Source organism: Electrona antarctica, assembly GCF_951216825.1.
Source record: "Electrona antarctica genome assembly, chromosome: 8".
Taxonomy (NCBI): domain Eukaryota; kingdom Metazoa; phylum Chordata; class Actinopteri; order Myctophiformes; family Myctophidae; genus Electrona; species Electrona antarctica.
This window is the reverse complement of record NC_136789.1, coordinates 44,595,305-44,605,747: the sequence shown is the minus strand read 5'-3', so window position 1 is coordinate 44,605,747 and position 10,443 is coordinate 44,595,305. Positions and strand designations below refer to the sequence as shown.

The window sequence follows — 10,443 nt, the reverse complement described above, 5'->3', positions numbered from 1 at the left end:
TACATACTTACACCTAGAAACCCCATTCAAACCTATTTAGGTTCATCTTACGGTGGACATGTTTGCCTGAAAAGAAATATTTGAAATGTTTCATAGTTTTAGAAATAAAGTGCTTTCAAATTTGAGAAATTCACAATGGGGCTCAATGGCAGATATTGGGACGTCAAAAAAGCACTTTCACCTAGAAACTCCATTCGCACTTTTTATAATTCAGCTTACTATGGAGACACATGCTGGAACTTTTTACTTTGAAATGATTTGTAGTTTCGGAGTTATTTAACTTAAACGCCCAATGCATTCTCAATGGCAATAGCACCAACTTTGGCATGCTGCTAGTCCTACATACTTACACCTAGAAACCCCATTCAAACCTATTAGGTTCATCTTACGGTGGACATGTTTGCCTGAAATGGAATCTTTGAAATGTTTCATAGTTTTAGAAATATAGTGCTTTCAAATTTGAAAAATGTATAATGGGGCCCAATGGCAGATATTGGCACGTCAAAAAAGGACTTTCACATAGAAACTCCATTCACACTTTGTATAATTCAGCTTACTGTGGAGACACATGCTGGAACGTTTTACTTTGAAATGTTTTGTAGTTTCTGAGTTATTTAACTTAAACGCCCAATGCATTCTCAATGGCAATAGCACAAACTTTGGCATGCTACTAGTCCTACATACTTACACCTAGAAACCCCATTCAAACCTATTTAGGTTCATCTTACGATGGACATGTTTGCCTGAAAAGAAATCTTTGAAATGTTTCATAGTTTTAGAAATATAGTGCTTTCAAATTTGAGACTTTTACAATGGGGCTCAATGGCAGATATTGGCACGTCAAAAAATCACTTTCACCTAGAAACTCCATTCATACATTTTATAATTCAGCTTACTGTGGAGACACATGCTGGAACTTTTTACTTTGAAATGATTTGTAGTTTCTGAGTTATTTAACTTAAATGCCCAATGCATTCTCAATGGCAATAGCACAAACTTTGGCATGCTACTAGTCCTACATACTTACACCTAGAAACCCCATTCAAACCTATTTAGGTTCATCTTACGGTGGACATGTTTGCCTGAAAATAAATCTTTGAAATGTTTTATAGTTTTAGAAATATAGTGCTTTCAAATTTGAGAAATTTACAATGGGGCTCAATGGCAGATATTAGCACGTCAAAAAAGCACTTTCACCTAGAAACTCCATTCACACTTTTTATAATTCAGCTTACTGTGGAGACACATGCTGGAACTTTTTAGTTGGAAATGATTTGTAGTTTCGGAGTTATTTAACTTAAACGCCCAATGCATTCTCAATGGCAATAGCACAAGCTTTGGCATGCTACTAGTCCTACATACTTACACCTAGAAACCCCATTCAAACCTATTTAGGTTCATCTTACGGTGGACATGTTTGCCTGAAAAGGAATCTTTGAAATGTTCCATAGTTTTAGAAATATAGTGCTTTCAAATTTGAGGAATTTACAATGGGGCTCAATGGCAGCACTATGGCACGTCAAAAAAATCACTTTCACCTAGAAACTCCATTCACACATTTTATAATTCAGCTTACTGTGGAGACACATGCTGGAACCTTTTACTTTTAAATTATTTGTAGTTTCTGAGTTATTTAACTTAAACGCCCAATGCATTCTCAATGGCAATAGCACAAACTTTGGCAGCAAACATGCTGTGATGGCAAACACATAATTGTTGAAGAGGGGCCAATGTAACTCCAGTGTTGACTCAGGACTGCAACAATTATTCTTTTCCTTTTCCAAACTATGCATGGAATGGTAACCACTGCTGGTGGTGACATTTTGTCGAGGAACACATCACAAACTATCTGGTTGAATCTCACAATTCATTAGGGGTGGGTGGTGGGGGCGAAGTTGAATGAAAAGAACAAAGAACCATGAATGGAAGAAACTTTGAAACATTAACAGTACATTAATTGAATTGTATAGGTATAAGTTATCAAACTGCAAGTGGATGTTGATTACAAATACAGCTTCAAAATGTTCATGAATTTCCTTCAATATAAATTCAGAATGGGACAGTACCAAAAAACATGAAGATGGGTCACTGCACTGATTACATGATCTCCAACAGTCTACTCCTGTACCTCTGTATTGTTTTTGCAGGGGTGTTATACAATCAGTGTCAATCAAGACATATCATATTTTCAGTTGTAGTCTTTTCGAGACCATTATACTAGAATTAATCCTACATGTAGGAGAGTATCCCGCTGACAAAAATGACCTCATGAGGTCTGAAGGCATCTGAAGGAACTCAAGTTTGGTTCATATTGTCTACTCTAAGCTTTAATCTATAAAACATAATTTGTTTTTTTCAAAGCTCATGAGTGCCCCCAAATGTTGGGGCCATTGTCACTAGCCTAATCTCTGTTCTGATTGAGATTACATATAACACATGTGTACTGAAATTACATTTTTGGTGCAGCAGACTCAGAATGGGGAGCAATGTGAAAGGTTTCACAGTAACAATAGCAAACATTGAGGGTTGAAGCAAAGATAATGTAGTCTCCAGTTTGACTTTGATTACAGTATAAAATATATAAAGGCTGGTGAATGTCAATATGCTATATTTCAGGTGCTGTGGATGTCAGTCTACAATGTATATTTCAAGTGCTGTGGACTTCAGTAGCCTATAAGAAAATGCAAATATTGCCTAGCCTATTATGTATTTTGTAGGCCTAAAACACCTGTTTACATGAATGTAACCTATAGGGTGATGAGTTAAAGTGAACAAAGACGCTTTGAGGAATGTATAGGTCAGGATGAATTTATACAAGACCATATATGATTGATTGATTGATTGAAGAATTTATTAACAGTTTGCAGAATTACAGTACATTTCAAGCACAAACTCAATACAAAGGCTGTTAACTGTGAGTGGACGACCCAATTAAGCATTACACTTGTTTCCAATAGGGTCCACCATGTTCAAATCATCAAAACATTTAGAGACGTACAAATAGACACTTCTATAGACAGAACAGGAATTCATCATAAAGGAGGTAAAAAGGGAAAAGAAACATATACAGTGAGGGGAAAAAAGGGGTGGGCGGTGGGGGGGGATTCACGTTCAGCTCCGTTTTATGTGTATATTTATTTATTTATATTATGTGTATATTTCTCACACGTGCGCACGCACACATACATGCATACAAAAAGTGAGTGGCAAGATGATGTACATGAGAATGAGACCAGGAGCTGTCGACAGCCAACATTCATGCTGTGAGAGCCAACACATGGACATTGATGTTGAGGGCCAATGACACTCCAAACTCTGTAGTCTGCATGCATGGGTATGGGGACCTCTGCTGGTGACATTTGGCACATCACAAACGGGCTGTCTATCTGTGAATCTCACATTTTAGTATGAAAACCATAGTTTATATATATATATATCTATGAGGAAAACTGCCACGACCGGTTGATTGGTTCCATTGGCAATGAATGTGAATGAAAGCAGACTCTGAAACAAAACCTCCTTCAGTTTGTGGTTCCCTTAGAGACTTCATTTCCCTGCGAGCCTTTTCCAAATGACGTCTACGTCTCTGATTGGGCATCAATGCGGAAGTGATATTGGCGAAGGAAGGAAATGTCATCGTACAGTACAAAACAACATTAGCGTTGCTACTGTTAAAGAGGTAATGAAACAATGTCTTAACAAATAAACATATTAGTATTATTGGCACTTTAGCGAACACTCATTATTATTACACCCTCTAAATCGATTCGCTATTAAACGCTCCTTGTTTCACCATAATAATGGCTGGGTTAGCCTCCCCGCCCCGGCTCTTTTTCTTAGAAGTTGCTTTTGGGCAGGTAATGTGGACGAAGATTCCGTAGAACTGTATGGATCGGTGATAATCTAAAGGCTTTTAACCTAGCTATTTTTAACCTCGGAAAGCCAGAGATAACCTTCCTCTTTGGCGACCAGAGTTGGCTAACCAGTCCCAATATGATCCTATGATTAAAAAGGTTCTGATTGCTATTTTCCTGTCGACAAAGGCCTCACTGGTGGCTCGGGGTTATGTCTTTGTTTCCTATCAGGTATCTGCTGATGGAGCCTTCAATAGCAGGGTCTGAGGGTCTCTCAGAGTCAGAACAGATGTCCCAGAGAGAGGCTGTGCGGTTAGATTCCCCTGGCGTACAGTGCCATCCTGGAGATGGTCCTGGAGATGGCAGGTAGGATTCCATGAAATTGACTGTCAAGAGGCAGCAATGAATTGGCTGACTGTAGCCTGTAGCAATTTAGGAAGATTCAACAACACTGCTTCTTTGTCTTCCAGTATGAGTTCTGTAGGCCCTGCTGTCTCCAGCCTCCTGGATCTGGAAGAGCTGGCCGAGGAAGACTTCTACGACTGCCAGGAGACTCTAGAGCTTTCAGACAAGACGAGAAGGACAGAGGGAGGTAAGGGTGACAGCGATACGAAGAGAGAAAAGGATGCAGACGGGAGCAGAGTGTTGGAGGGAGAAAACCACCAGGCAGCAGGAGGTCATCAGACTCTGGCACATATAGACACACAGAGCGAACTCCCCGACCCTGGACAGACAGGCACCAGGCAAGGAGCGGAGGAACCTGACCCTGGACAGACAGGCACCAGGCAAGGAGCGGAGGAACCTGACCCTGGACAGACAGGCACCAGGCAAGGAGCGGAGGAACCTGCTGATGATCCCGGAGCAGCTGGAGGTGGAGCAGCAGAGGCAGCACTGTGGGATGAGTGCACTGAGGATGGAGGTGGGATGGATTCGGACACAGAATTAGAATTGAAAGAAGAAGAGAACAAGGCACCAGAGTTTGATGATGACTACTTGAGGGAAGTGGAGAAGAACTTGACTGAAGAGGAGAGAGAGGTGAGAGAAGCTGATGCCTGTTTTTGCCCTATGTACATGTAGGAAACGGTGATCGATGTGTCTGTCTCCTGTAGCCAGACAACACGTCGCAATAATCTGCTGATTTTCTTTTTCTTTTAATCTGTGATTAATTTAGACTAGAGCATAAAATGGCAATTCCAGACACAGGGGGTCCATAGAGTAATAATAATGCATAAAATAAAAAAATGATTGTAATTGATCATTTGTTTTTTTTTGTTTTAACACATCATCATCATTTTTCGACCGTGGTCGAGATCGTGGATTTCACAATAACACAGACAGAGACATACAGAGAGAGAGAGAGTGTAATATCAAGATGTTTGTGTGTGTTTCTCAGAGTCGCAGACAGGAGAGCTTGGTTCTGAAAGAGAAAGGCAACACTCAGTTCAAAGCTGGAGGTGAGTATGTCTGTCATTGTAATCACAGAATACAAATTAATGACAGACATCGAGTTGTTGTTTAGATGCAGAGACATATTTACAGCTATCATACATTATGGGATGACATGGACCACAGGACCTGAAATGCAGTGCAAAAACCACAGTTAAAGACAGTGGTGACACTGTTGTGTATGTATGTATGTATGTATGTATGTATGTATGTATGTATGTATGTATGCATGTATGTATGTATGTATGTATGTATGTATGTATGTATGACTTGTATGTATGTATGTCTGCTCTTTGTTAGATTATACATTTAGACTTTGATGTGAATTCAGATGTATTCCACACTGTGTTTTGACGGAGTGTGTTGCATTCTTATCCATGTCTCTCCCCAGAGCACGCTGAGTCAGAGCGGTCCTATACAGAGGCATTGGGTGTGTGTCCAGTGTGCTTCAGTAAAGAGCGGGCGGTTCTTTTCTCCAACCGGGCAGCTTCACGCATCCACTTGGTACGAAAGGCAAGATAGACAGTCAGACAGGATTAGGAAGGAGGGGCGTCACAGGTCACACTCTCTTGAGGTCTTTTCAGACGGGGAGAGACTGACGCGCCTAGTGATTAATTTTCAATGAGAGGCGTGCGTTTTGTACGTGCAGAGAATTTGATGGCCGACAACGCAAGCGTATTTCCGTGGCCACGGTCCCATGAAATTGTCGCTCGCATGCTCATTTCGTGCACACGACTAACTAGACCTGGACGTTCCCCATCTGAAAGGACCTTAACGAAGGGGCACGGTGGTGCGGTAGTGCTGTCGCCTCACAGCTAGAAGGTCCTGGGTTCGATTCCCGTTCAGGGCGCTGTGGGCGCTGGCGGCGTGTCCTCTCCTCCACGTCATCAGTGCCCATACCCGATGCGGGGTTGGCGAAAGGGCCTTTCTGTGTGGAGTTTGCATGTTCTCCCTGTGTCCCCTAGGTACCCTCACAAAAACATGCAGTAATCCTGGTCTCTAAACTGCCTCCCCCTGGCCAGCCAGGGCGCCTGATGGAGGGGAAAGGAACTGGTTGGAATAACGTGTTCCTTCCACGTGCTACGTCCAACCAGGGAAACTCCCCCGTCAGGTGTAAAGGAGCGACTTGGACACTCATGCATGAAGGAAGCATGAGTTTAAGTCCATTGCTCTCCCCAGGTTGGCGGGTGTGTAGAGCCCAGGACCACATTAGATAATTGACACAGGGGTGAAAATGGGTTACAAAATCGTGGGATAAAAATGAAAGGACCTTAATTCATATAGAAATAAACTATATTTTATTGTTGGGCCCAATGTCTCCTCTTGTTACCCCTCCAATTTGCTCACTTTGAGCCGTTTGTAACTTGATAAAATCAACATGTTCTGTTCTGACTCCTGTTCCCTTCTCTGCTCCAGGAGCTGAAAGATCAGGCCATTGCAGACTGCTCCAGGGGTGAGGAACACCAAATACTTGTGTGTGATTAATTATTATATATTTTTTCCTACTTTCATAGATATTTTATATTCCATGTTCATTGTCACTGCAGCCATAGAGCTTAACCCAGAATATGTACGGGCTATCCTGAGGAGGGCAGAACTTTATGAGAAAACAGACAAGCTGGATGAGGCTTTGGAAGACTATAAGACGGTCCTGGACAAAGACCCAGGACAGCACACAGCCAGGGAGGCATGCATGGTGGGTGTTTTAAGAAATGTTTTATCAGCACACTGGCCTTTTTTGCCCTACCTCGCTGCACATTCACAATTTTCACAGTTGTGTTTTAAAACTGCCTAGGGCTGCATAATTATCGTCTAAAGATTATTGTCTCCACCAGGCCGAAGGCATGTGGAGAGAGTATGTTTTGCACTCCGTCCGTGCGTGCGTGTGCACGTCCATCCGTCTGTTACCAGCTAATCAACGGCACCGCTAACCCGGTCGATGCCAAATTGTCTCCCTGGATGCCAACGATGAACCTCTGCCCCAAATTATTTTTTGCTAAACACATTTTTGGAACAAAATGCCTCAAATCATCCAATTGCCATGCGTAAGAAGAAATGGCACCCTTTTCACATTGGCCTATTATAGCGCCACCAGGAGGCCACAACCTGACCTGCCCTGGTGGAGACCTTTATCTAGTTATGATTATTTTGCTCAATATTGAGATTAGGATTATTTACCACGATTATTCGTTAATCTTTTCATGTTAATTTCGTTGTGGGAAGCCGAGATCGTGATTGCGATTAAAACAGCAACCCACTGCTCTGCAGTCTTTTTCTGTTGGCCACTGTGAGCTGCACAGCAACACATGCACTCATCATACTCTCCCATCCCTCCCATCCCTCTACAGAGGTTGCCTCAACAGATCCATGAGAGAAACGAGAAGATGAAAGAAGAAATGATGAGTATGTTCCACTTTATTTCCTTATCCAAGGTTCTAGAATGTGACCCTGTTCATCAGCCACTTCACCAAGTGAAATGCAACCTGCATTGTTCATTTAAGTCCATAATTTATTCTGACCCCTCCCCCAAAATGTCCCATCTGTCCCTTATTTATTATAATGTAGAAATTATGAATAATTATTATGGAGTTAGTAAGGTTTTACTGTCCATAATAATAATAATGTAATTCAAAGAATACATAAATGCTGTGTCTCTCCAGGTAAGCTGAAGGACCTAGGGAACATGTTCCTGCGTCCTTTTGGACTGTCTACCAACAACTTTCAGGTCAACCAGGATAGCAACACAGGATCCTACTCTGTCAATTTTGTCCAAAAAGACAACAACAACAGATAACACACAACCTACTCTAAGCCCTAAGGAGCTGCTTGTACATGTTTGAGTGAGTGGCAAATACACCTCTTTAATAATATAGCCAGACACTTCTTACATGCTTGCTTTAAATGCGGCATAAGACAGTTGCCATGGTTTCTCTGTTGGAGCTAGATGATGGGATGCATTTGAACTTCAAATGAACCTCATGGCTAAGCTTCTGCTAATGATGCAAAATATTATTGTCTGTGTGTGTTTACCTCTTCTACACAAGTGTATACACTTGTCGGACATGGTGAGTGATTGTGAGCCTGTGTGAGAGATTGTGTGCATGTCAAGTCTAGCACTGTGAGAAATGTCATCTACTGTGTTAAGACAATAAAATGTTGACTGAGTGTCTTGCTTTTTGGTATTATCTCTTCCTTTTGTAGTAAAAAGTTTACGGGTAATTCACTGCTAGAAGTCCAGATACCACACTGAACATCTAGTATAGATAAGTTCCTTCCCATGGAGGGATATTATTGGAAGAAAGGCAATCCAGTTATTTATATCATTGGTCAGTGTAACCTTCAGCAAAGAGTAGAATAGAAATTTGGGGTAACCAGTATTTTTCATAAGAATGTTAATATACAGGAAAACTGGGATAATGAAACATGGAATAAATCATCGCTGCGTAATAATACTTTGTCAAAGATTATTTTCCGACATGGACATGATAACAAAATGTACATTTTAACAAAGATGTTGTGCCTTTAAAATAAGATTTTAGGATGAGTGTGTCATCTCATCTTGTCCCATTTTGTCAATGACCATTCAACAATATGCACAAGGTGGCGACAAAGAACCTCTTTCCCAGAGTTAAGACCATCAAAACGGTGGTTAGTGGTCTGCACGTCATGTAGTTTCGGTGGTCACCTCTGGACTATGAATAGGCCTTTATTCCATAAGTAGGAAGCCTTGGGAACAAATGGTTACCAAGCCACGTGGCCCATCTGTACTGTGAGGTGGCTTCAAGTACATACACAATGTACAAGTACACCCCCTAGACATGTTGCAGGGACTTTCCCCAGTCCAACCCTTGATGCTGCCAAGCAGGTGGTCCATTGTGTCCCAGTTTTATAGTTTTTGGGATGACTTTGTCAAGGGATTTAACCCTGACCTCCCAATCTAGGGCGGACATGCCAGACACTAACCACAAGGCCACTGAGCTGGTGTTACATCATGCATGTGCAATGTAAAATACTCAGCTCTCTAGTGTTGTACAGGGCATTATGGCTTCTAAACATTTTTGCCATGCTTACCAACAGACAATAACTGTTGCCAAATGATAAAAGCATGACATTCTGCGATACAAACGTGTCCAGTGTGGGTTGGGCGTTAAATATTGCTACTTGGGTACTGTTGTGAAACGCAACACATAAGTTCAGTTTGGCAGTGGTGGTTTCGGACAACTGGACTGTACAACATAAATCACTAATCAAGTACCCTACCCAACTCCATACTGTATGTACAAAGGTTATGATGTCTTAATGTACAGTAAACACTGATTCTTACTGATGTTAAGGTAGTCTTCGCTCATGCCTAACAGTAGAAAACAAATCCTTAAATAGATGCATTGCTGTAAAGAAGGGACAGTGAGAGCTTTTACGAAGGCAAAAAGCAAGTTTACTGATTGTTAGAGATATACAGATAGCTTCGGTCAATAACAAACTGGGTTCACATGAAAATTCTCATGACGATGAACTGGACCCCGCACAGACCTGTCGATTGTTCTCAAACGCATTGCTATGTACAAGTCAAGATCAAGAAAGAAAAGTGTTTGAATATAGACTACATTATGACCACTAGCCACAGTGGGGCTGTACAGTGTCAGTATATGAAACACCTGCTGTGCCTTCAGTTCAGTGCGAATGTAGTCTGAATTGAAGGAAATGTAAACCGGTGTTAAGTGAATGAATGTTGGGTTCCATAATTCAGCTATTATTGTGTTTAGTTTTTGTCTTTGAAATGCTCCCTCCTTGAGGGGACACGTGAACCTACAGTATGTCTGTGTAGCTTTTCTGTGTGAGAGTGTGTGTGTGTGTGAGTAGGTCACCTACAAGATAAGGACACAGCGTGTGACCTTAGTGCCCTGGCTGTGATACACAGGTAAGGCAACAAAAAGGAACTATATGACCAACTATATTGTTTTGTTCAACAATGCCTGATGCAGTCGTTCTATTGGTCAATGCCTGGGTTGAGACAGCTGATTTCTTAGACTTTGCTCGAGTGCAATAGATCTGCAATCGGATGTTTCATGCTCATAAGCAAATGAATGACACAGCTGTGATCAACATGGCCAAGTTATAGAAAAGTGTTTCCGACCATGAGTTC

At 41.5% G+C, this 10,443-nt stretch overlaps 1 protein-coding gene across 1 annotated transcript; it reads left to right on the top strand.

The window, feature by feature from the left end:
* The first annotated feature begins 3,547 nt into the window (after positions 1 to 3,547).
* On the top strand, positions 3,548 to 8,465 carry LOC306928344 (tetratricopeptide repeat protein 1-like). Its single transcript, XM_079508380.1, has 9 exons — positions 3,548 to 3,679; positions 4,086 to 4,220; positions 4,325 to 4,889; positions 5,248 to 5,308; positions 5,692 to 5,804; positions 6,717 to 6,753; positions 6,848 to 6,996; positions 7,649 to 7,703; positions 7,961 to 8,465. The coding sequence occupies exons 2-9, from the start codon at positions 4,096 to 4,098 to the stop codon at positions 8,092 to 8,094; spliced, it is 1,239 nt and encodes a 412-aa protein (XP_079364506.1). The 5' UTR covers positions 3,548 to 3,679; positions 4,086 to 4,095; the 3' UTR covers positions 8,095 to 8,465.
* Positions 8,466 to 10,443: the final 1,978 nt, after the last annotated feature.

What these genes read in the sequence shown, in the direction of transcription:
- LOC306928344 (XM_079508380.1), top strand. Translation starts at nt 4,096, where the DNA reads ATGGAGCCTTCAATAGCAGGGTCTGAGGGTCTCTCAGAGTCAGAACAG. An exon ending in TGACTGAAGAGGAGAGAGAG is followed by an intron (nt 4,890 to 5,247) that starts GTGAGAGAAGCT and finishes TGTGTTTCTCAG; the next exon opens with AGTCGCAGACAGGAGAGCTT. An exon ending in GATGAAAGAAGAAATGATGA is followed by an intron (nt 7,704 to 7,960) that starts GTATGTTCCACT and finishes GTGTCTCTCCAG; the next exon opens with GTAAGCTGAAGGACCTAGGG.